This window comes from Equus caballus, chromosome 10 (assembly GCF_041296265.1).
Source record: "Equus caballus isolate H_3958 breed thoroughbred chromosome 10, TB-T2T, whole genome shotgun sequence".
Classification (NCBI taxonomy): domain Eukaryota; kingdom Metazoa; phylum Chordata; class Mammalia; order Perissodactyla; family Equidae; genus Equus; species Equus caballus.
In genome coordinates this window covers 81947854-81974672 of record NC_091693.1, presented here as the reverse complement: position 1 = coordinate 81974672, position 26819 = coordinate 81947854, and the positions used below count along the sequence as shown (strand labels likewise).

General features: G+C 37.7%; 1 protein-coding gene across 3 annotated transcripts in view; it reads left to right on the top strand.

Moving 5' to 3' along the window:
- Positions 1-26819, top strand: part of THEMIS (thymocyte selection associated) — a 177639-nt gene that overhangs the window by 73617 nt on the left and 77203 nt on the right. For 2 of the 3 annotated variants that reach the window (XM_023651047.2, XM_023651048.2), the window contains exons 3-4: positions 823-1281; positions 16816-17864. In XM_023651047.2, the coding sequence (XP_023506815.1) occupies positions 823-1281; positions 16816-17864 (1508 nt within the window). The remainder of the gene's footprint in view (positions 1-822; positions 1282-16815; positions 17865-26819) is intronic. The other variant, XM_070223774.1, reaches the window with a different exon arrangement.

The window sequence follows — 26819 nt, the reverse complement described above, 5'->3', positions numbered from 1 at the left end:
GTGCACAATTCAGTGTCATTAAGTACATTCACAATGTTGTACAAACATCACCACTGTCCAGTTCCCAGCTATAATAGCTTTGTAATTGTTAATTTGGCCTTGGAATAGTTTCTTCTGGAATATTTAATAGTTTCTTCTAGAATATTTAATTTAATTTTAAATATATTTATGGAAATGCTGATCTAATCCAGTTCTCTCATTTTAAAAATTAAAAATATGAACTTGAGAAGGGCTGGCTCTGTGGCCTAGTGGTTAAGTTCAGTGTGTTCTGCTTTGGCAGCCTGGATTCAGTTCCCCAGTGTGGACCTACCCCACTTGTTGGCAGCCAAGCTGTGGTGGCATCCCACATACAAAACAGATGAAAATTGGCACAGATATTAGCTCAGGGCAAATTTTCCTCAAGCAAAAAGGAGAAGATTGGCAACAGATGTTAGCTCAGGGTGGATCTTCCTCAGCAAAAAAAAAAAAAAAAAAAAAAGATCTTGAGAGATTAAACACCTTGCTCAATATCATGCAGGTAGTTGGGACACAGCCAGTATCTCATTCAGAGTTTCCGTTTCCAAGAAGAGGGTCTTTTCTCTTTCAAGGTATTTTTCTCATTTCCATTTATCTTGCTTCAATCTAACGATCAGTAATCTACAGAAAATACATTAAAATTTTACCTGGAAAAATTCAGGATTAAAACAAATATCTCTAATCTTTAAAAAGGTACATTACTTTAAAAAGCTATATTGTACTTGTTTTATAACTCTCTGTCTGTGATTTTCTTATGAGAACTTTCATTGTAAGAACTTTCTTTAATTCACACAATTCTATTCTTAGGTCTTTTTAAGATTGTGGCTGATAAAGCTCCATACCTTACCATGGAAGAAATTACAAGGACCGTCCCTATTGGACCAAGTAGACTAGGGCATCCTTGCTTCTATCATCAGAAGGGTATAAAACTAGAGAATCTCATCATAAAGCAGAATGAACAAATCATGCTGAACTCAGTTGAAGAGATTGATGGAGAAATAATGGTGAACTGTGGAGTGGTAAGAAATCACCAAAATCACTCATTTACTTTGCCTTTGTCACAAGAAGGAGAATTCTATGAGTGTGAAGATGAACATATTTATACCCTAAAGGAGATTGTCGAATGGAAGATCCCCAAGAACAGAACACGAACTGTGAAACTTACAGATTTTTCAAATAAGTGGGACTTAACTAATCCATTCCCTAAAGGTTTCTATGGTACTCTGATTCTCAAGCCTGTTTATGAAATTCAAGGTGTGATGAAATGTAAGTATCCAGTGCGAATAATGCTCTATGGACATGAGCATTGTGGGGTTTGGGGAGGAGAAAGTATTTAGAGTCTGAAGAATGAGAGTCTGTTCCTGACTTGTCCATTAAGGCCCCCGGGAGTTAGATTCTCATCTATAAGTAAGCAAACCATGTATTTTGGGCAAAGATCCAATTGAATAATGTATATGAACGCATGTTATAACTTTGTGTGGTGCTATCCAAGCGTAAGGTGCTGCAACCGTCAGGTACAGAAAGATTGAAATGCCAGTTCATTTTTATCACCTCCAGTTACACATGGTCAGAAAAGAGCTGCTTTTTAGAGTATTCATGGCATAAAGCATATTTTGTTAGATAGAAGCTTTCTTGTATGGAGGTGGTAAACAAAGAGATAAGGATGCACAGTTTTCTTAATGTGTCCCTTACTCCTATTTTTGGGACAGACCCCCTCCCCCCTTATTTTTCCTTCCGGCATCCATTACTGGTCATAAATCTTCCTATTAGCTGGGAGTCTCTTTAACTTAAGGGAAAACGATGTGACAAATTAATTCACACAAGAATGTGTTTTAATATGTAATCTTCATCGGATTATTTGCATTTTAAACTAGGAATAGCTGAAACGAGCATTGTTACCCCAAAGGAATTAATACTTTAAATTTTCAAGATTATGGCACATAAGTGGAACAAGAATGGAGCAAAGAGTTCTGTATTTGCAGTCAAAATTCCTGGATTCTAACTCTGGGTCAGTAACTTCCTAGGTGGCGACTTTGGGTAAGCCATTTAGACTGTGTCTATGCAGAGGGAAGGATGAAACCCCTCTTGCCTGCTTCTTGGAGTTCTTTTGAGAAGGAAATAAGGTTCTCTTAAGGTACTAAATATAACACACTTGAGAAAGAAAAGCACTATGTAAAAATGTTTGGTCAAAGGTTACCCTTGGATATCTCAAATTCTATTTATCTCTGCTCCCGCTAGTCACTTATACAGCTATGAAAAATATTGATATGAACCTTTGGGTAGGTTTTAGAACTGCATGTTAAATTTTGTTACAAATATTTAACCAATAATTGATTAATTCATTTGAACTAAATGTATACGTAAGGAATCCCACTCAAATAGAGATTATTTTTTAATACTACAAAAAATTGAGGCCGCAGCATAATTGTTTTTTAATAGGATAAAGAATTGAAGTCACAGCAAATTTTAGACCTCACATAGTGCTCTGTTAGCTATCCCAAAATGTGCAATCGAAATTGACAATTGAGTTTTCCTCAATTTTCATAAATAATGAATAACGTTTTCCTGCTTTAAAATTTGTTAATTTTCTGAAACCACTGGCATCTCCTGTCACACAGCTGCTTGTGAAGGGCAACCCAGAACATAAACATGTGAGCAAGGTGGTTACAATATCGAAAGAATTTAGATTAAGGATCAAGAAAGTCTTCTTTGAGGAAATGGCATTTAAACTAAGACCTGACGGATGAATAGGAGATAGTCAGGCAAAGAAGGAGGGGACAACGTTGGAGGAAGCTGTAGCAGCTTGCATGAAAGCAGGTAAGCAAGATTGGACCTCCAGTGCAGCTGGGGTGCAAAGAGAGGAGAAGGCAGGTTGAGACAATTATCAAAAGATGCAGTGAGGGAGTAGAATCAGTCCTGGAGGGTCTTGAAATATATGTTAAGTGGCTAACATTTGTCCAAAGGACAAACCAATAAAGGTTTCAGCTGGGAGGAACAAGGTGAAAGGAGTGTAATGAGGCTATTGAGTCCGTGGCAAGGTACCTTGGGGTTAATACACTCAGAAGGATATTAGAGGAGCTGTTAGTCTCAATGGGTATTGAAGAAGTACAACCAGCAAGATTTAGAGGTCTATTGGAAGGGAGAAAGAAGTCAATCTGATTCCCAGGCACTGGCTTGATCTACTGGTAATGGTGGTGCAGTTTATTAAATATAAACATTGACAGAAGAGCAGGAGGTATTAACCGAATTGTTTAGATGGAGCTAAATATGGTTTCTGCTAACCAAGGTCCCAGAAGAAAGCCTTTAGTTGAAATAAAGTCCTTCCCCAAATGCATTAGTACAATTTCCATTCTTTCCTGATATTAAAATTGAATTTTGATTTTAATTGTTTTGGATCTTTAATTTCTTAGGGATTATTTTAAACATTAGTTCTTATTGTTTAGCAATTTTGGGACAGACGCTGTATGAGACTGTTTTGTATGTGTCCTGACTGCAGAATATCCCTGGAAATAGAGGACGGGTGTCCAACACAATAAGCCCAATTTTAAAAATAATTGTCATTGTAAATATTTTTCTTCTAAATGCAGACTACTTTTTAAATCAACTATGGTCTTGTTTTCCAATATTCTTTCTTATATTGAAGATTCAAACTTGCCTTGAGGTCAAGGGCATGTTGCTTGCTAAGTTACCTAGAGGTCAAGAGCGTGTTGTTTTCCAGTGGCTTTGAGTGTCAAGCAGTTCAAACCCCTCGTGGCTCGAGTTCTTCCTTTCTAAGGTGACAAGAAAAAGCACAGGTCTGAGCCAGGGATAGGAAGTTTTAGAGAAACCTTAGGGGAAAAAGCAAGACGAAAAAGATTGAGAACTACAGGAAGCTATGAAATATTGATTTGCTGAAAAGAGAACATAGCAAGTAAATAGAGAAAAGAGAGAATATGAAACCTTTACTCCTAATGCTAGTTTCTAATATGCTATTAACGTGAAAATTTAGGTGCCATAAAGAAGAAAAGTAGCAGAAAGTGTTTAAATGAAATATTTGTTCCTGGAAATTCTTGGTTATAATCCCCGTGACAGGCCTGAAGCCCCTCTAATTGGCACCATACATTTAATGATTTTTAAACTATTTTATGTCTTTGGGAAATAGATATAAATAACAGTCCAAGGCCTTTAATTACTGGTCTCATATAAGTCATAGCAAGATATTTTTGTGTCTTTCATAGGAAGATAAATTTAATATTAATGTAATAAGTGAAATATAGAATGGTTGCAAATGAAAAATTGAGTCAACTATTTAAAGTTGCTTTCAAAACATCAGAAATCTTGATCGTTAAAACTTTTTAAAGGTGTTATGTTTCGATGTATAGATTGATAATTATTTCTTCCTTAACAGAAATTTTAAGAGTTGGAAAGCTGCGTATCAGTTTAGGAAAAAACTCAGGGCCTTCCAAAATTTGGAGGTACAGTTTTTGCTCAGATATCTGACATATTAATTCATTTATAAGCGGAGGACTGAAATCACGTGAGCAGAAAGGAGATATCAAAAAGTCAGTATGTGAATGTCTTATAATAGGTGATAAATGAATAGGAGAAAAAATACATTGATCTTTTAGTGTTCTGAGACTTCTTCTTTCTCTCATTTTATTTAAAAAATTAATTTCAATTTTTGTCAAAGTCAAAAAAGTCAAATAGTGATAAAAAGACTTATAACAAAGTCATCAGCAAACCTTGTGCCCTTGACCAGTCCCAGATTTCTCCCCCATTCTGCTACTTCCTCCTCCCTTTCCTCATTCTCTCGATATATGGTAAGTTGCGGTTAAGCATAAGTATTTTCATTATTGTGACTATTTGTTGCTCAGTCAAGTGATGTAAAATGTCTAAATAACTCTTTGTTTTTCTGTAATGATGACCTTATTGTTTCACTGTTTTTTTCAATCGTCTCCTAAATCTTGTATTCTCTAACATCTTTATGAAAAAAGCCATTCAATGCAATTTTCCACATAGCCCAAACTGTCAGGAGATCTACCTTTTCTGTTGTTTTTCCTCCTGAAATACCTCCTGGAATCCTCCATACTCATGCTCCAATCTGAATTTGTTCCTTTCCACTGTGTAAGTGCTTGTCTTGGTCAGCTTGGGCTGCTATAACAAAAATACCATAAACTAGTAGGCTTATAAGCAAATGAAATTTGTTTCTTGTAATTCTGCAGGCTGGAAGTCTGAGATTGGGTACCAGGATGGTTGAATTCTAGTGAGGAACCTCTTCTAGGCTGCAGACTGCTGACTTATTGTATCCTCACACAGTGGAGAGCGGAGAGGGGAAGCAAGCTCTCTCCCTACTTTCATAAGGGCACTAATCGCATTCATGAGAGCTCCACCCTCATGACCTCATCTAAATCTAATCATCTTCCAAGGGCCCCGCCTCGTAAGTCCATCACATTGCGGAGAAGGATTTCCATGTGTGGATACCGGAGGACACAAACATTTAGTTCATAGCAGTGCTGTCCCGGGGCTTCCATTTAAAACCATCCTGCTGTTTCCACTTTGACGTGATTCTGTGTTCGCTAGCAGTTTCTGGAATCAAGTAACTTCTTCCTTGGTTTTCTTCCAGTTTTGAGGAGCCCATCCTTCACTTGCTTCCTGATAAAGATGCAGAGAATATTAATTAGTTAAGTAAAGGACCTGCGTCTTTGAAAAATATTTATTTTACACTCGTAAGATTGGTAGTTTGGGTACTTATAGAATTCCAGGCTGAAAATAACTTCTCAGAATTTTGAAAACTTTGCTCCCTTTATCTTCTACCTTCCAATATTGCCTTTGAGAGATTATCCAGGGCCTTGAGAAGTGTCCCAGTAATGTGCTCTGTGGCCGGTCTGTTCTTTCATTGTGACGGCATTTTTCAGTCTGGATATTCAGGTCCTTCGTTTCTTGGAAAATTTCTTTGGTAATTTCCTTTCAACATGTTTTTCTCTTTTCGCTTTCTGTAACTTCTAATCTCACGTTGCAGCTCCTATACTGATCTAAGACTATTTTCTTTTCTACTTTATGTCTGCTTGTCTCTGGTTTACCTTTAGGGAAAATTTCTTCACTACATTTCCAGCTGCTTTAATAAATTTTTCATTTCAGCTATCAAATTTTTAATTTCCAAGAGTTATTTCTTGCATCATTTTTAGAATGTGACTGTGTTTTTGTTTTGAGGATGCAATATCTTATCTCTCTCAGACTATTTTACAATTTCTTAAAGTTTTCAACTGTTCCTTGCATTTTTCTGCCTCTTTTGGGCTTTTTTTTTTTTTTTTTTTTAAGTTTTGGTTTGTCGTTCTTGTTAAGTGTTTTCCTCAAATGCCTGGTGATTATCTGCCATTTGTTCCTTTTTACATGTGAGACACTTTTTTTTTTTTAATTTGTAAAGTAGGCACTATTTATATACAAGCTTTTGGTTTATGAATTGTAGGTTTCATTTTGCCAGCTTTTTCATTCGAGCGTTACCCAAATTCACTTTCTGTGAGTCTTTCCTCTAGGACTTGTTCAGTTTCACCTGAGAAGAATCTTCTTGATATCTTCTGGGGGTTATGAAACTGTTGTGGCCCAGTGGGGAGTCGCTGAGGGTTTCACCATCCCACAGGTTTAGGGGGTACCTCCCTCTCTCTCAGTCCTATGCTTCTCCCCTACTCACCTATGTCCAGTTTCCAGAACCTGAGACCCTCTGTCTCCTGTTCACTGCAGAGACAGAGGCAGAAGGGGTGGTTGCCCATCTTCCCCAGGTTAGAGTTGGAGACCTGGGTTTAACCATTCTTCAGACATTCACACAACGCCCTTGTTTTTTCCCCTTAGCTCCTCTTCCACCTTCAGAGGGGCCTTATGCCTCCAGTTTGTAAGCCTTTTGGGGGTCCTGTGGGGCCAAAAATGCTGACTTATCATCAGACTCTGACTCCTTAGGCACGTGGGCTTTCCCTTCTACTCTGCCAAACCATTTCCCATTCTGCCATCTGAGTTCTGTCTTCATTTAGTTTAAAGATTGCAGATGTCTTTTAAGTTCATTGGAACTTTTTCTCTTTTTTCTTTCCTGTTTTCCTTTTTACTTTTGTAAATTTGAGAAGAAAGGGGTAGAAAGCAACATATGTCACCCATCAACCTCACTGCTTAATTAAATTAGTCCTAGCCCAGACTTTTTCCTGGACCTAGTATAATCCTAAAAAAACTGGTTGCTAAAATTGCTCAATGATAAGTGTAATTTATAAATAATATTTTTAATAAAACATAATTTTCAGTAATTTATAAAAAGACTAGAGTCAATTTCTTATGTATTTATTTTTGTCTTCTCAATGCTTCAGATAAAGTTCAATTTTCAATAAATCAAATACATGAATAAGTGAATGAATGAAGCAACTAAAATAATTGTTTCTGTGTAAAATAATTGTACAGTACAAAGTTCCTATTTAGGTAACGAAAGGGTTTTCTCACTCACCATATCCAGATTTGACTTATTACAGTGACATAGTTATGAATTTAATAGCTAAGGAGAATGAATATTCACTTCATGGCACCAAGGTTGATATTATTTATATTTGTCTAACAGGTTCGATTTTTGTCAGTGATGCTTTTCCTAACATGTCTGTGAAAATATTGTTACTTAACATGGTATTTAAAACCAAGTGGATACTCTAGTCAGCTCCCATTTTGTTTTCCTCCTTTAGGCACTAGTCTTATTGCTAATAGAAAAATCAAACAGCAAGAAGAAGAAAGCACAGTTTTTACTCTGTATATATATTTATTTATTCTTACACTACCAACTATTAATGTTTTATCAGTCAGAGTTCTCCAGGGAAAGAGAATATGTATATATATGTTTAATGTTATATAAATTTAATATTATATATTGTATATAATTATACATAGTTGCATAGATTAATTAATTAATTTTAAAGTCTTGGCTCATGTAGACTTGGGGGTTATAAGTTCTACATCTATAGGACAGGCTGGCAGGCTGGAAACTCAGGCAGAAGTTGATGCTGCAGTTTTGAAGCAGGATTTCTTCTTATGTGGGAAACCTCAGTTTTCGCTCTTAAGGCCTTCAACTCATCGGATGAGGCTCACTTACATTATCGAGGGTAACGTCCTTTACTTAAATTCAACTGATTTAGATGTCAACCACATCTACAAAAATACCGTTACAGCAACACCTAGATTAGTGTTTGATTAAGTAATTGGGTGCTATAGCCCAGTCAAGGTGACACATAAAACTAACAAACGCAAATGTCAATGTTGCAGTTTATTATCCAGTATAAGAAAATGGCTATCCACTTTTTTTAGCTTTAATAAACCAAATGAAAATGTAGAAGACAGAGTAGTGTTACAAATAAATCCATATCAAATGCAAGTATATTCATTTTAAATGATGCTTGATTTTTCTGCTATAAATGTTTGAGAGGAATCCAAAAGGCATTTTCTCTATTTATAAATACAAACAGCAGAAGAACCAGAGAAGAACCATCTAACTAAGGGGAAAATTCACAGTATAGCTTCTCTAAGTTGAAACGAAGCTGAATAAATGGAAGAAAGAATAATTCATAGAATATTCATAAAGAAAACTGAGACCAAATGAATGAACTGGAAAGCATATTTTAGTTTAGAAGTCTAGAATAAGACAGAGCTCAGAAATTATTAGTGCATCTAATAATCACCATATAATAAAAGAGTATAATGTGATGCAGAAATGTAAACAAAACAATTCACTGAGTCGTTGAGAGCTGGAGATGAAATTCGTGAAAGCACTTTTGAGAAAAGCAATTATATTCTTGGAAAGTAAATGACAAAGAAATCAAACTTAGAAAGGGAACATTTTAGTGAATATATGAATTATTATTATTGTTAAAAAATAATATCAAAGGAACTAGAAATTGAGAGAAATTGCAGGGCTAGAATTTACAAAATGTGTTTAGAAAAAAAATAGGTAGAAACAATCACCTTGCCTTAAGCCTTGAATAAGATTATCTCAGCAGATTTCCAACTCTGTACTACTAGCTCAGGTCCAATTGCAAAGGATAAGTCCTCACATGCTGAGTTGAGACTGAGAGTATTCCAGAATTGAATATTAATTATCTAAGTAAACATGCATTGCCATCATTAACCAAGCATAAACATAAAAATTTTCTTTTTAAAGATAATTTTTAGTGGGGTCCCCAAAATTCACCCTTAGCTAAAAGAATTGTTGCAGAGGAAAATGCAGAAAAGCACCACGTTCTGATTAACATTAGCCCTAACTGTAAAGGGAGTTTCCCTGAAAGAAGAGGCAGAAAGACAAAGTTTAATGAAATGACTCAGCAGCATAAAGGGAAAATCTATGCTATCGTTTTAGAGAAAATAGAATGGAAATTTTTTTCATGAGAGCTCCCTTTGGATAACCAGTAAACACACCCAAGCAAGCACAATTCATGTTCCCCTAGAAAGAAAATTTGGGAAGTCTAAACTAAGGTTCTCTGAATAAATATTGTTTTTACTTCAAATTAATTTATCAGAAATTTTGTAATAGACACCTCCAGGAATGTCTCTCGTGCTCTGAGTTGCTGCCTTCTTGTTTCTTCATCATTTTGAAGTCAGGGTAACTTTTTCTGGAAATTTTTGCAGTTAGCTCAACTCCATAGCCGGCCTTTTTTGGGGTGGAGGCAGTAAGAGGGAGGATTACGCTTTCCCAATTGTTAAATAGTAAATGATGTTTAAATAATTTGTAACACACACACAAACACAGCTGGAATTGTATATACCAAAATGTAAGCAGTGATAATCTAAAGTTGATAAATTTATAAAGCATTGTAATGTTTTTTTTTCCCCACTTATTTATTTATTTATTTTTTTGAGGAAGATTAACCCTGAGCTAACTACAGCCAATCCTCCTCTTTTTGCTGAGGAATACTGGCCCTCAGCTAACATCCGTGCCCATCTTCCTCTACTTTATACGTGGGATGCCACCACAGCATGGCTTTTGCCAAGCAGTGCCATGTCCACACCTGGGATCCAAACCAGTGAACCCCAGGCCACCAAGAAGCAGAATCTTCGAACTTAGCTGCTGTGCCACTGGGCCAGCCCCATCCCACTTATTTTTTAAAATATTTTTATAAGAGCATGTAACTTTTTGTTTTATAAGAAAAACAAAGCAAAAGATGTTGATTTTTTAATCTTACTCTTGGACACTTACATAGAGATAATAAAATGTGTCACAAAAATTAGTTAAGCCTATTCCAGTTTAAAACCTTGAGGATGTCATTTCCAAATTCTAGGTCACTTTAAATGAATCTATGTTTTTATTTTAATTGGCTATGGAGAACTTAAAACCTGCAAGAGTAAAGAGAATAGTTTAAAAAACCAAGAAGAGTTTTGTTTTAATGTATTAACAGACATGAGAGAAAAATACATAAAATTTGAGGTTGATGCAAAAGTTATTAGACAGATTGAGTTGTCACTATCCTTGGGCTTCATGCCAGTTAGTAGAAAAAGACAAATGCTCTGATTTCACCTTCTCTTCCCATTATGCTGTCAAATTAATCTACCAAACTCCTAATTTAATTTGGTCATTCTTAATCTCGACTATTTTGAGTTCCTGTTGAAGTAGTTATACCTTCCTCTGCCTGGCATTTGGCAGTCGATTCATCTTCATAGCCTTACCTTCAGCGGGTCTCCTGTCTAGACCTTGTGCTTTAGTTTAAAATCCTGAGCCTGGATTACACTCTAATCACTAACACCCTATTTTTTCTGCCTCCTTATCTTTGATCATGCTGTTCTTACCATCTGGGATATTCTCTCTCCTATCCTATCTTGGATTGGAATTTCCTCCCAACCTTAAAAACTCATGTTGCAGCCACATCTTTCTTAATATCTATTTTTATCCCCATCCCAAAACTAGATGTGTTATTTCTCTTACTCTTTTTCTGCCTACTGTGGTTTTAATTAAGCCATTTATATGATTCCACTTTTTCTCCTCTCTTAGCATATGAATTATGCTTAAACAATATTTTTAGTCATTTCCTTGGAGTTTGCAATATATATTTATAATCTAAGTCTGCTTTCAATGGCTGCACCACTTCATGGGCACTGCAGCTACCTTATAACAGAGTATTCCCAATTCTTCTCTCCCATCCCTTACAACACTGCTGTCGTTCATTTCATTATCCATGAGCTATAATCATCAATATATTGTTTTTATTATTATGTTGAACAAACTGTTATCTGTTATATCAATTAAAAATGGGAAAACAAAATATATTTTTGCCTTGACTTATTCCTTCTCTAATACTCTTCCTTTTTTTTTATGTAGATCTGAGTTTCTGAGTACCTTTAGCTCGAAATAATCCTCATACCAAAGTGGTGTTATTTTTAAGTGGCATATTCTTGACTTTTGAAGGATAGCTTCACTGGACACAGAATTCTGGGTTGGTGTTTTTTTCTCTTTCAACACTTTAAATATGCCATTTACTGTCTTTCTACTTTCACGGTTTCTGAAGAGAAGTCTAATGTGATTCTCGTCCTTCTTCCTCTATAGGTAACATGTTTTTTCTTCTGACTTCTTCAATTTTTCTCTTTTCCTTGATTTTGAGTCAAAGTTTGAATATCATATGCCTAGGTGTTGATTTTTTGGTATTTATCCTGCTTATTCTCTAAGCTTCCTTAATTTTGCGACACTCTCAGCAATTATTACTTCAAATATTGCTTCTGTCCCTTTCTCTCTCCTTTCTTTCTGGCATTCCCATGACATATATGTTACACTTTTTGTAATTGTCCTACAGATCTTGGATATTCTGTTCCATTTTTTTTCATTCTTTTTTCTTTTGCCTTTCAGTTAGCAAAATTTCTATTGATATATCTTCAAGCTCACTGATTCTTTCTTTAGCTGTGTCCAGTCTACCAATGAACCCATCAAAGTCATTCTTCATTTCTCTTACCGTGTTTTTAATTTCTAGCATTTCCTTTTGATTCTTTCCTAGAGTTACCATCTTTCTGCTTACATTACCCATCTTTTCTTGCAGTTTCTTCCATTAGAGCCCTTAGCATATTAATTGTATTTTAAATTCCCAATCTGAAATTTCCAAAATCTTTGCCATATCTGAGTCTGGTTTTAATGCTTCCTTTGTCTATTCAGACTATACTGTTTGCTTTTTAACACACCTTGTAATTTTTTGTTGAAAGCTAGACATGATGCATCAGGTGAAAGAAACTGAGGTTCATACTATAATTAGGTCTCAGCTTTTTTGAGGCCCTGTTCCCCTGGCTTATGACCTTCACAAGTGCTTCTCAGCTTTTCTCCTCATGCCCCCTTAGTGAAACAGAATAGTTAGCAGGGGCTAGAGTTAGGTGTCTCCCTTCCCCCGCGAGGAAGGATAGAGGAGGTTGAGTTGGGTATTTCCATTTCCCCACACGGAGGGCTAGAGGGGCTGGAGTTGGGTAATTCCCTTCCCCCACGTTGGCTAGAGGCTGGTAAAACCCATTGGTTAGGCTGTGGTAAAGAGTTTTCCTTGAGGGCAGCCCTTTGTTAAGGAGACCCTAATGCTCTGGGTGTATTTCAAAATGGTTACTTTCCCCTGCATCCTGCCCAAACCATGAGGGGATTTTTCTCCAATTTTCACCCTGAAACCCTGGTGAGCTCCTGGAAGTAAACTCATGAAAACATGGGGGGATGTCCCTAAGACTGGCCCTCCAGAAGTTTTATCTTTCAAGCTTGTCCATGCATAGTCTCCAGCAATTAGTCAATTACTCTTAAAATGTTCTCACCAGTTGCTGGCTCCGGCAGTGGTTTCAGCACCCACTTTGCTGTAACTCTCTCTATTTACTTATCTCTCTAGTTTTTACGCTGATGGTTTGCCCTGTACCCTTGCTTCTCTCTGATGGATCTAAGAAGAGTTGTTGATTTTTCACTGCATGTGGTATTTCCAGGTATTTCCATGAATCTTCTCTTAAGGCACATGCATCATGATGGTTTTTATACCTTAAAATGTCTAGATCATTATTTTGTAGAGATTAAACAAAAATATTTATTGCATTGAAAAAACCGTTAAGTAAGATAACTACAACCTAAAGGGACATGTCTTAAATGCAATATATAATATTTTCTATGGCGTATAGCAGGAGTTTTAGCAGTAGAAACTATTTGTTTCCCAATGAAATTTTACGTGGAACTCCACTTATTTACTGGATCACATCCTTTAGCGCTCAATCAAGGACATTGTTCTGGCAACTGTTTTTCATTTATTCAATTCATTTATTGACTACCTACTATGTGCCGGTCACCATTCTAGATATCGGGATATATTGGTGAACAAAACAATCAAAGACTTCTGTCCCTGTGGAGCTTATGTTCCAATCTTGGGAAGCAAACAGTAAACAGTGGTTATAATAAATAAACAAATTATATGGAATGGTTGAAGGTGAACTGTGACATGGAAAATGAAGAAATAGACAAGGGCAGGGGATAGAGATAGTTGTAATTTTAAATAGAACACTGTCTTAATCCATTCAGTAACTATAACAAAATACCATAGATTTGGTGGCCTATAGACAATAGAAATTTATTTCTTACAGTTCGGGAGTCCGAGAGCAAGGTGCTGTCAGATTTGGTGTCTGACGAGGATCTGCTCCCTGCTTCACAGACAGCCATCCTCCCACTGTGTCCTCAGGTGGCGGAAGGGCATGGGAGCTCTCTGTGGTCTCTTTTATAAGGGCACTAATCTCATTACCTAAATACCTCTGAAAGGTCTAGTGTCCAAATACCATCACACTGGGCGTTAGGTGTCAACATATGCATTTTAGGGGGGACACAAACATTCAATCTATGGCAAGCATTTGTTGAGTAAATCTCATTGAGAAGATGATATTTAAGCAGACTTGAAGAAGAAGAGTTGACCATGAACATATCAGGCTGAAGGATGTAGCAGGCAAAAGAAACAGGCCATGCAAAGACCTGATGAACAAGAAGGAGGCCAAGGAGGCAGCAGTAGGTTAGAGTGAGGTAACTCAGTGGCAGGTGAGATCCAAGTGATGCGTAGGAACATGGCAAAGGCTCTGACTTTTATTCTGAGTGAAAAAGACTGCCATTGTGGGGCTTTGAACAGAAGAGAGACGTATCAATTTGGCAGTCCTATACAAATTTGACTGTAAGAACTCTACTTAGGAAGCCCTTGCAATAAACCAAGAAAGAGATTATGTGGTTTAGATCAGGGTAGTCCTGATGTAATAAATGTTAGATCCTAGAAAAGGAAAGAAGCTCTGAGATTTCTGACTGAACAAGGAGAATGGAGTCCCAGTAACTGAGATGGAAAAAGCAACAAATAGACTAGGTTTTGGTTGGGAAGATCAGAATTTTGGTTTGGGCATGTTAATTTTGAGACATCTATTAGACATCCAAGCAGAGATCTTAAGTAGATATCTAGAGTGTGGGAGAATTGTTTGGCTGGAGACATACTTTGGAGAGTCATCAGCATACAGATGGTACTTAAAGACATGCGACTGACTGTGTAAGCTCACGGTGGGCGTGAGTGTAGATAGAGAAAGGAAGAGAACCAAGACTCACTAAAAGGTGTGTGTGTGGGGAGAGTGGGTGGTGTGTAGACAGAAGAAACCAGCAAAGAAATTGAGAAGAATCATAAATAAGAAGGAAGTAAGTGAGGAAAATATAGCAAAGAGGAGAGTCCAATCCACTCTGTCAAATGCTGCTGACAGATCAAAGAGGATGAGATAGGCTGGCACACCTTCCATGGATTTAGGACAGAAGTATTGAAGATAGGCCAGGAATTACATGCATAAAATTTAACAGAGGTTAGACAGCCTGGCCTGGAGGTTTTCTCTGGCAGAAATAAAGTCTTCCTAAGGTATTAAGACAATTTCTTTCCCACAGTACCCACTATGCCCAAATATAGATTGGCATCCAGCTTGCTTTAGAGTCCCTATGTTCTGATGGATCAATTTAGATCTCCCAGAAAGTTCTTAATGGTATCTATTCAACCAAAGTCTAGGTGTTCCCTAGCTAGCTCTACAATTCTTATACCTAGTTCCTTTTGAACCACATAACTGAGATTTCAGAGTTTCTTAAATTACCTTGGGTTCTGTGGCAACAATCTCAAAAGTCTGGATATGCTAAACTTTATAAAATGAACTGATAAAGGTAAGAAGTGTTCTTTTAGCCCCTCTCTCTTTTTTTTAAAATGAGGAATCTTTACAACCTGCAGCCTACAGACAGTAATTGATTTCTTCTTTTTTCTTTTTTATATTCAAGACAATAAGATGACACTTTTTTTTGTGTGTGAGGAAGATTGGCCCTGAGCTAACATCTGTTGTCAATCTTCCTCTTTTTGCTTGAGGAAGATTGTTGCTGAGCTAACATCTGTGCCAATCTTCCTCTATCTTGTATGTGGGATGCCACCACAGCATGGCTCGATGATCAGTGTGTAGGTCCACACCTGGGATCCGAACCCACGAACCCTGGGCTGCCTAAGTGGAGAGCACAAACTTAACCACTTTGCCACCTGGCTGGCCCCAATAATACATTTTCATGCTGTGTCTTCAGGAAGTTGTTACACAGCATGTACAAATAATATGACACAAATTATAGAGTTACAGTTTTCAGATGCTGCACAGTTAATAATATAAAAAGTAATAATATAGGTAATGTTTTATAAGAAAAAATTTTGTTTTCTAAATCTTCCAAATCGTTCATTTTCAAAGGCATGCAAGGAAGAGAGAATGTTAACAGAAGGGTGGCTAGAGATACTGGGAAACAGTGGCAGATCATGAAAATGCTGTAAAATATTAAGTGTTAAGAAACTGTCGAGAAAATAGAAACCACTATAAAATCCTGTTAATATTAACATGTAACTTTATTTTTTAATGTAAGATCATTCATAAGTATATAATGTGGGAAAGTACATGGAGAGCAGATTGTTTCAAGACAATGCATTGAGTCTCTGTAGTCTCAAAGAATGACTTCTGGGACAGTGGACTGTTGGAAAGAATATAGAGAGTCATTAGTGCAGAGGGACACATTAAGCAAAGAAGACATTGATAAGCACCCACCAGCGTACCTAGGGCTCCTGAGTGGCTCCTCCCATTGCGACCCATCCTATGCCAGTCCTTTTTCAGGTGTTAATGCAGCACTGTTGGAGAAAGAAATAGCTTTCACATTGGAAAAAGATTCCGTCTTAGTATCCATTTCCATATATTAATCTTAAGTACCTTACCACCCTGATTTTACAACGTGGTTGTACCCAGAGGCCAAATTTTTGTGTAAAAAACGTATGTTTTGGCCTTATGCAGGAAGGGTCTTATTTGATGTACCAAAACTTTCTTCTAAGATAATTTTACATATAATGTCTAGATCTCAAGAGCATGACTTAAAATGATATAATAAACCTTCTGGAAAAAATGCATGGACATATGCATTTACACCCATGCATATATATTCCTGTATGTTATGTATGATAAAACTATGAAGAAAAACAAGGGGATGATTAACACTGGAATCAGGAGAATGGTTACCCTTAGGCTACAGTGAGGAGGATATGATTTTGGTGAAGTTCATACGGCCCCAAGATGTTGGTTAATTTTTTAAGCTGAGCAGCAGGTTTATGGGTATTGGTTTTATAGAAGATCTATTTGTTTTTAAAATTTGAAAAAAGGAAAGTCACGTATAGGAAAGGTTATATCATGAACATCTGAGTTTGTTTTTTTTAAATGAAATTTCTCTCTAGCACTTGGAGAGATTCTTATATCTCCCCACTGCAACATTTTGATGCACAAAATGTCATAATCTATTTTTTTTTCTTTCAGTCCGAAAGGATATAGTCCGCATCCTCCCCAGTTTAGATGTTGAAGTCAAAGACATTACTGACAGTTATGATGCCAACTGGTTTCTCCAGCTCTTATCTACACAAGATCTTTTTGAAATGACCAGTAAAGAGTTCCCCATAGTGGCCGAAGTCATAGAAGCATCTCAAGGAACCCAGCTACCCAGAAGCATCTTACAGCCAGGAAAAACCATTATGATCCACAAAAAGTACCAGGCATCAAGGATCTTAGCTTCAGAAATTAGAAGCAATTTTCCTAAAAGACACTTCTTGATCCCCACTAGCTATAAAGGTAAATTCAAGCGACGACCTCGGGAGTTCCCAACCGCCTATGACTTAGAGATAGCGAAGAGTGAAAAGGAGCGTCTCCACGTGGTGGCCACCAAAGCCTTTCATCCTCCTCATGAAGAGCTGTCATCCGTATCTGTCGGGGACCAGTTTCTAGTGCATCACTCACAGACGACTGAAGTCCTCTGTGAGGGAATCAAAAAAGTGGTGAACGTTCTGGCCTGTGAAAAAATCCTCAAAAAATCTTATGAGGCGGCACTGTTCCCTTTGTACATGGAAGGAGGTTTCGTCGAGGTGATTCATGATAAGAAACAGTACCAGATTTCTGAGCTTTGTGCGCAGTTCCACTTGCCCTTCAATGTGAAGGTATCTGTGAGAGATCTTTCCATTGAAGAAGACATTTTGGCTGCTACCCCAGGACTGCAGTTGGAGGAAGCTATCACAGACTCTTATCTACTCGTAAGTGACTTTGCCAACCCCAGGGAATGCTGGGAAATTCCTGTCGGACGCTTGAATATGACTGTTCAGCTAGTTAGTAACTTGTCTAGGGATACAGGATCACTTGTAGTCAGGACTCTGGTTGAAGAGATCACAGAAGAACAGTATTACATGATGCGGAGATATGAAAGCTCTTTCTTGCACCCTCCACCTCGCCCTCCCAAGCATCCTTCAGTGGAGGAAACAAAGTTAACCCTGCTCAGCTTAGCAGAAGAAGGGACAGTGGGTCTGCCCAAGTCTTCCAAGGTAAGGCTATCATTTTACTGTCGTTCCTCTCAAGTGTTTTTCTTGAGGCAATTTATTTCAAATCTCTTCTGAGTTTGTGTTTTGCTTACTTTTCTCTTTCATGCCATATTTGAAATGAGCCTTTCTGATGCACAGTAGATGAATGAACACCAACAGAGCATGAGCTGTCACAGCATTTTGTATTTTGATGCTTACCCAGTAGATGTGACAAGAAGTTGATATTGGATTAGAAATAGCAGGGATGACATTTGGATATGATGACCCGAATTGCCATTTCAATGGGTTTTGGTAATTAGGAATGTTTTCTAAGGTGCCTCAGAAGCAAATCTCTTTTATTTTGAAAGTGCTGTTCATTTTTTCTAGATAGAGTTGTTTTAATACTTCTTCCAGGAAATGAGCAGACAATAAATCCCTCCTTCTCCTGGGGGGTTACAAATACCATGCATCTATAACACATGTCTTCAGTTTACTTTATGTGCAGAAAGATGTAAAAATATCTTGGCAGAACTGTGTGTGAGCATATGAGCATCTGCCCACATTCTGCCTATCTGAGAATTGTAATCTTTAACAGTTCTATTGAAAAACAAAATCAATAAAATCACATACAGTATGAGATCGTTACAGAACCAACAACTCCATAACCACTCCAAAGATTCTGGGAGGGGGTGAGTTGCAGCTTCATTTCTACTTGAAGTCTTTGCCTCTCGAAGACTGCCTGCTGAGGGTTGGAAAGCACTTGTCCTTCCACTGGGAGCAGAGGTCGTTTATCTGGCCGGGAGTGGTTCTATGGTGTGTGGAAGAAGTGCATTCTGGCCTGGCAGATGTTGTGATGGCAGCTTGGGGAAACAAAGCAATTAGTAAAACAAAGAGAGGTGCTGTGTTTACTCTCTATATGCAGGAATGATAGCAGCCTCAGGCTTCAAGCACTGGATATGGAAATGGTTTTAATTCTACATTTCAAAGATGGCATTCTGATTGTATGCTGGGGAAATCCAGTAAGATCTTCAAACTCATCTTCTGTCAAAGATAAAACCAGCAGAAGTTTCCTTTCCAGAAAAACAATTTTGAAGGAGTTATTTCAAATTAAGTTGTTCCCAAATAATGTTGATTAGCAGGCTGCTATTAAGGTGGAGGGTGTCTGGCTTCTTTTGTTTAATATATTTTTACTACCGAGTTGAACGTGGTGAGAGATGAAATGCTCTTCTCATTTTTAGTGGTAGCAGAATTATGTCCTGTCCCCATCTGCACCCCTTCACCCCTCCTAAGGTCCATGTCTCAACCTCCAGAAGCTGTGAATGTGTTCCATGGGATGGCAAAAGAGATTTTGCACATGTGCTTAAAATTAAGGACCTTGAGATGAGGAGATTATCCTGGATTATCCAAGTAGGTCCTTAGAAGGACCTTTACACAAGAGGCCTTAAAAGAACCTTTTCCAATTGAGGGCAGGGTCAGAGAGAGCTGTGACTACAGACGAATGGTCAGAGGGATACAACGTTGCTGCCTTTGAAGATCTGGAAAGGGAGCATTAAGCCAAGGAATGCAGATGGTCTCTAAAAGCTAGAAAAGACAAGTAAACTTTCTTTCCTAGAACCTGCAGAAAGGAGGGCAGCTGTGCAGACATCTTGATTTTAGCCATTAAGACTTGTGTCGGATTTCTGACTCATAGAAGTCTAAGATAATAAATTTCTATTGTTTACGGCACCAAGTTTATGTTACAGCATCAAAAGAAAGCTAATATAGGACATGAAGTTGGGAGGGAGGAATAAGTACAAACTTTAGATAGAAAAACCTATATTTAAGTTAGCACTTGTTTTGTAAGCAAAGTAGCTTATTTTTCTTTTTCATTTTGAATTGATTAGCTCATGGAGAACCTAAGGGTGCAGCTAAGCTTTGGGGACAATTGGAGACAGGATCTTGAACACGGCCAGAGTGGTCCTTACTTTTCATCACATATTTGTTTATTTTCTCAGGCTAGCTTTATTCACAAGAGGCATGCTACTGCTAACAGTCCTGCATCTCATAGTTTCATCACTAGAGAAGAATATAATCTCTTTGTCTGTTTCCAATTTAAAGAGAGAAGGACTTTGGGGTCCAGCCCAGTGGTGCAACTGTTAAGTTCCTGCCCTCAGCTTCAGTGGCCCTGGATTTGCCAATTTGGATCCCGGGTGTGGACCTACATATAGCTTATCAAGCCATGCTGTGGCAGGCGTCCCACATGTAAAGTAGACGAAGATGGGCATGGATGTTAGCTCAGAGTCAATCTTCCTCGGCAAAAAGAGGAGGATTGGCAGCACATGTTAGCTCAGGGCTAATCTTCCTCAAAAAAAAAAAAAAAGAAAAAGAGAGAGAGAAGGAATTTGGGTCACATTTTCATCTCTTGGTTCAATCAACTCCTTGGCTGCTCCAACTCCAGCCAGTTGGTGAGGAAGGGGATAAGGACGGGCTTTCTCAAATAACAGAGATGTTGGAACAGGACATGAAGATCTGGAGACGCAGAAGAATAGATGTCCATTACAATCAGAACTGAAGGAATCCAAAATCCTGAACTATTAAGAAAGCATTCATAGAAGCGCCTCCAGTCCTCCTCCTGGGTTTCTTCTTTACTGTCATGCTGCTACCACACTCACAACACTTCTGACGCCAGATGTGTGGGGCTTTTCCCTCCCCAGGCAGTTCTTCAACGCCAGTTGCATGTCCAACTCGGTTCTGTCACATCTACCTGGAGATAGTGTTAGGTCTCACAGGTTAAGGGCTCAGTCCCACAAGACTGCCCCCTCTTCAGAAGCCAATCGCAAATCGTAGGTCCCCAGATTACCCACAACTTCTGTCTAATTTAGCTACAAATCAGAGGTTCTCACAACTTCCTCCTCAGGTTTGATGAATTTGCTAAAAGGGCTCACAGAACTCAGGGAAACACTTATGTTCACCACTTTATTAAAGGATATGATAAAGGTTACAGATGAACAGCCAGATGAAAAAATACATAGGGCGGGGTCTGGGAGGGTCTCCAGTGCAGGAGCCTCTGTCCCCGTGGAGTTGAGATGTACCACTCTCCCGGTATGTGAATGTGTTCACTAACCTGGAAGCTCTCCAAACCCCATACTTCTGGGATTTTTATGGAGACTTCTTCACACAGGCATAATCTCCATTTCCAGTCCTCTCTCTTCTGTGGAGAATGGAGGGAGGGGGGAGTTGAAAATTCCAAGCTTCTAATCATGGCTTGGTCTTTCCTGTGATGAGTCCCCCTCCAGGAAGGTTCCAGGAGCCCACCCAGAGTCACATCAGTAGAACAAAAGATACTCCTATCACCCAGGAAATTCCAAGGAATTTAGGAGCCCTGTGTCAGGAACTGGAGTCAAAGACCAAACGTTAGAACAAAAGACGCTCCTAGTGTTCTTATCACTTAGGAAATTATAAGGGTTTCTGGAGCTCTGTGTCAGGCACCAGGGACAGAAAACAATATACATATTTTCCATTATCTCATAGCTAGTAAAATGAAACTAAGGCAGTCTTTAACTAAATTCATACATGTAGGATTCTAGATCAACTTAATGATTCCTGACTGCTTGTTCAGTTGTTGGACCCCATGTGGATTCTTATGTCCAGTTCTGAGCCCCACTTCAAAAGAATATGGGTAACTGAAGGTTTTTAAGATGTTAGGAGTTGTTTGTTAAGATGTTAAAAGGTCCGGGAATCATTTTTCATCCGAGCTTGAGAGAACTGAGTAATAGTCTAAACTTAAATGACTTGGTACTAGATGATATTAGTTATTTTATACGTTTAAAGAGCTACTCTGTGGCAAGGAGTGCATTCTTATTTTCCATTATAACATTGGTAGAGAGTCAAAGGGAGAACAACTTTGGTGTAATGTGTTGGAACAGATTTCTTGTCTCTGAAAACGTCATAACAGATGCTAGGAAACCCTGGGTCAGTGATGTTGTTAGGAGACTCCTGCTTGGTTCAAAGTTTATCAGTCAGTTGAGAAGGGCCTATGATTCTTTGTCTGTGATTAGTTCCTTCAATTCTACTGTGGTAGATAAAGAACTATATTTTTTTGAAATCATTTAAAAATGTCAGAGGATGCTATAATTTACCTGTGTTCAGATCTGCTGACCTTCTCATTTTCGACAATTTTTCTCACTGTGAAGACAGACATCCACTTAGTGGATCGTTTTTGGAATATAAACAGAAACTGTCGGTTTCCTCATAATATTCTCAAAAGTCTTGCAACTATTTTTTATTATCACAAAGCCATCCTTTCATATATTTCTTTTATGTTTCTTCTGACATCTACGTTAAAGCTCTTCTCTCTCTATGTGCTTTTGAAGTGATCAAATAGAACATTTTTTATACTCAACAGGCAGGAAGCAGCCATTGAAAACAAGTCTCTAAGATTTTAGATTGTGTGTGGAATACTTCTTTACATTTAGAGAACAATTTGTAAGGGTTATTCAGAGTTTAAATGTTCAAACTCACTTAACTCACTAAAATATCATATTACATACGTAGAGAAGAGTATCGGATGCTTCATTACATAAGTTTACTTTTGCCTTCCCAGCAGGTCATTAGCGTTACTAGATCATTTCTTGCGCTGTTGACTAACAGGACAGATGTACAGGCTGTCTAAGAGCGAGAAACCAAACTCACTCGGCGTTAGCCAAATTCACTTGTGGCAGGCATCCATTGTCAGTTATGAACCCTACAGTTCATCTAAGGAGTTTAGAAATTAAGAATATACGAAGACAGGTTATAGGAACTAGGATAAATAGAAAGAATTGTTTTCCAAAGTAAGATTGCCAACTGTTCCCTAGCTTTAGAAAAACCTAAATAAGAAAAAAACCAATTGTAGTAGAAATTTGAGAATTCTAATGTGGATATGAACAGGGGCAGGTGAGGGGGGGATGGATATCAGCAGAGACGACAGCACATCGTAAGGCCGTGAAATTTTACACTGAAGGATTTTGTTGTTGTTTTTAAAATGTGATTGTTAACTGTTTGGGAGAATAATATATGGGGCCCAAACAAAGGGAAGAGAATATACCAAGTGATCCCTCAAAATTCCTTTTAGGCTTGTGACAATGTGACAATGTAGAAATAGTGTCTTTCAAGATGTGTGCATTCTGACCCTTTATTTATTTTTTTTGTGAGGAACATTAGCCCTGAGCTAACATCTGTTGCCAGTCTTCCTCTTTTTGCTTGAGGATGATTGTCACTGAGCTAGCATCTGTGCCAATCTTCCTCTATTTTATGTGGGATGCCACCACACCATGGCTTGACAAGGAATGCTAGGTCTGTGCCTGGGATCTGAATCTGCACACCCCGGGCCGCCAGAGCAGAGTGTGTGAACTTAACCACTATGCCACCGGGTTGGCCCCCTGATTCTTAATCAGATGAAAACAATATTATAAAAGGTCTAAATCAATGAGCTTGGGCCTAAAATTGTATCCTAAATAAGAATGTTGTGGGGTAGACTCTCCTTCCTTAAGGGTTAGTTTCTATGTCAGAAGTAGTTTCAGATAGTTTGAAAGAACATATACTCACTGGGGTTTTTGCCTGTCCTGGATATATATGGCTATGATTTCTGAGTGCCACACAGGAGAAATGTAACTTCTGTATCCTTATGAAAGAGCCTATAACCAGATAGGAAAAACAAACCGTTGGTTGAAAGATGAGATATTCCACTCCTTCAGAGACTGCAACAGGGAGCAGAAATCTTGCATTTCACTAACTCTGTTTGGCCATTTAATGCCCAAGTGTCCACTTTGCTGCCAGAATTTCTAGACTTCTGTCAGACAAGAACACCCACAGGAGACATTAAGGCAGAGAGCAAGGGAGGCAGTAATGGCAAGGTACTGTGAATTGAGCAGAAAACAAACCCTGTAGCGGAATGAGAGTGAGGGCTGGAAAAGACAGAAGGAGAGCACTAGTTTTGGGGAAGTGTAGAGAGACACTTCAGCAGCTGCTGCTGCAGGGTGTGAAGACTTGCTTCTGATCTGGTGTGACAGTTAGAGTGGCTCAAAAGTGTTAAAGAAACCCATGCTCCTGGGCTAAATCCTGATCTTTAGAGAAGAGTGTTACAATCACTCATGTGTCATCTATAGAATTCGGTCATAGATAGTGTGATCTGGTCTTGTTTTTGTTAACCTGATGTGCTGTAAAGACATTAAGAGTGTTTGGATTTGTAACCAATGCCGAGCTTCTGAACACTGATGTGGATCTAACCTGGGTGTCCTCTTGGTCTAACATAGAAGTTGGAAGGCTGTTTCCCTGTGAACAGGGAAAATTATTTTAGCAATTTGAAAAGACCATAGGCGATGAAGGCAGACGGTAGGCTTACTTCGAATATTGGGGTTTTAGAGACCAGCCCAGTGGCATAGTGGTTAATTTCGTGTGCTCTGCTTAGGTGGCCTGGTGCTCACAGGTTCGGATCCGGGGTATGGACCTACACATCACTCATCAAGCCATGCTGTGGCAACGTCCCACATACAAAGTAGAGGAAGATTGGCATGGATGTTAGCCTGGGACCATCTTCCTCAAACACACACACACAAATATAAATAAAAATAAAAATATACTTAAAAAATGGGGGCTTTAAATCTGGATAATAAGAAACGTAAAGGGAACAAATGATTTTCCTTTAAAAAAGTTGACATATTTGAACTCTGAGATACAATTTCAGCATATTTTTGGCTGATATTTGAGCTGTTCTTAAAGCAAGACACATACAGATGAATTCATCATGGATTTTTGGTTGCCTGAGGTTACAGTTTAGTAAATGGCATGAGCCTGTAAACAACCAGCTATAATAGGCGGAAGTGAATAAGATGGGAGGAGAGGGCAATGGATGATTAAAGGAAGTACTGAGTTTAAAATTAGCCAAACTTGAGTTCCAACGGAAACCTTGCAGGTAGAAGTCTGTGCGGAATGGGAAGTGCAGAATATTTATAAGCTCTTTTTGTGCTTCTGGAAGTGGGCAAGTAATCAGAACTTTTAAAGTTTTACTGTAAGCATGACTTGTACTACATTAATACCTCTAGCTGGGTAGCTGAAGAATGGTTTAAGAGTTTTAAATGAAAAAGAATTGGGCAAAGTAAGGCATTAGGAAACATTGCTTGATTTTAAGAGAATTTCAACAAAAAAATGAACAAGTTCTTAAACTATTACTAAAATACTCATCTTTCTCCAGAAAGTTTATGTCCAGTGAACTTTGTTTCCATTCTGGGATGACTAAGTACACTTCTAGTGGAAATACTTGAATGAACCAAAGTTTTGGCCCTCTTTGAGCTTATAACCGACTGAGAATGTTCTCACAGGGAGAGTGAGGAAGAACTGATGGAAAACATTAATTAATACTGTTCCTTGCCTCCTTCTCCCATCTGTGGAGTCAAGAGCTAAAATATCACCAAACACATGATTATCATATTTTCAGTGTTAGTGAGTTTTACTTTTTAGCTCCAAAAAAGTGTGAATTAAAAAAATGTGCTTATTTTCCCAGCAATTGGCAAAATGATTGAAAGAAATCTGGAGCAAAGCATTTCACATTAGATTTCTGGTTTTTATGAAAGTTAGAATAGTTTTCATTTTCTTAACTGTCTATCTCCTGGAAATCCCTCTTTAGAAATGACCAGCTATAGCAGGAGAATTAACAGTTTGGAACGTTCAATGCACAGTATGTATAAAGTGAGGGCATTTCAATTGCCAAGTTCTTATAATCCCTCTAGGGATTTTAGTGTCCAGAACCATTGAGTTGAGTGTGGGCTCACTAGATATTTACGTTCTGTTCTTTGAGCTCGCTACCTTCAGTTTTGTTTTTTAAATTAAAAAAAATCTAAAGAATAGTTGGAGAAATCTATAGAAGGTAGGTTCTAACTAGCTTTGTAGTTTTCAGAACTGATTTATCTGAGTTTTCCATTACTATATTTATCAGTTATGAATTTATTTTAGAATAAAAACTTTGCCTAAAAATAAATTCATAAGATAAGCTATATATTTGGGCAAATAAGTTTTGCTACAACTCCCCACTTTCTTGCAAATCAACCATTACTTTTAATCTTTTGGCAGTGTTTTCGTTGATGTCAGACTTGCCTAAATGAAAACATTTGTGCTTTGCTTCCCAAATGAAATTTCCTGAGTAAGTGTTAAGATAGAAAATGAGTATAAGATGGCTATGAAAGAATGCATAAGGATGGGCTTCTAAAAATAAGTATTTTTTTCAAATTTTGAAGAGTAGAAAATGTAAGAAGAAAAAGATTTATATGAAAAATAGAATAGTAAGTAAAAATTAACCTTGAACTTAAGAGACCACAGGGTCCATAAAGACTCTAAAAATTTGTAGAGAAAGAAAAGATTTATACAAATGCCTTAGCCAACATTTTACAACACTGAACTCCTCATATAGTACTTCGCGCAGAATCTAACTTCAGTATGATCCTGTCTTAGAATGCCTCGACCCAGTACTCATTATCAAGATACACTTCTAATAGAACAAGTTGCTCTTAGCTATTTTGTAAGATATGCCAATTGTTTAAGACATTTACCATGAACCAATTACATAGTTACTTTTAAATTTGATGAGGAGAGAAAAAATTAAAAGAAATCCTATAAAATCAGAAGGCCATTGACTACAAAATTAACAAAACAGGAATAAATTTAGGTATCAAATGACCACAGCAACTATATAGTAAGTCTCTGTTATTTATGCAGACACAGTTCAGGGTTGATTGTAAGATTATGGACTTACATAATATATAAAAAGCAAGAAATATCTGTTCCCCTAGTGTAAGAGATAAGGACGTAATTTTAACTTGTAACATTATGCTTATTTAGATTACTAAACTTTATATACTATTTGTCCTTAATGGAAGTTTGTTGTTTTCAACTGCCTTCCCAATCTTAACTAATGTTTAAAAAGTACACAGTTACTAGTTGTGAAATAAGGTAAAACTCCAAGTCATG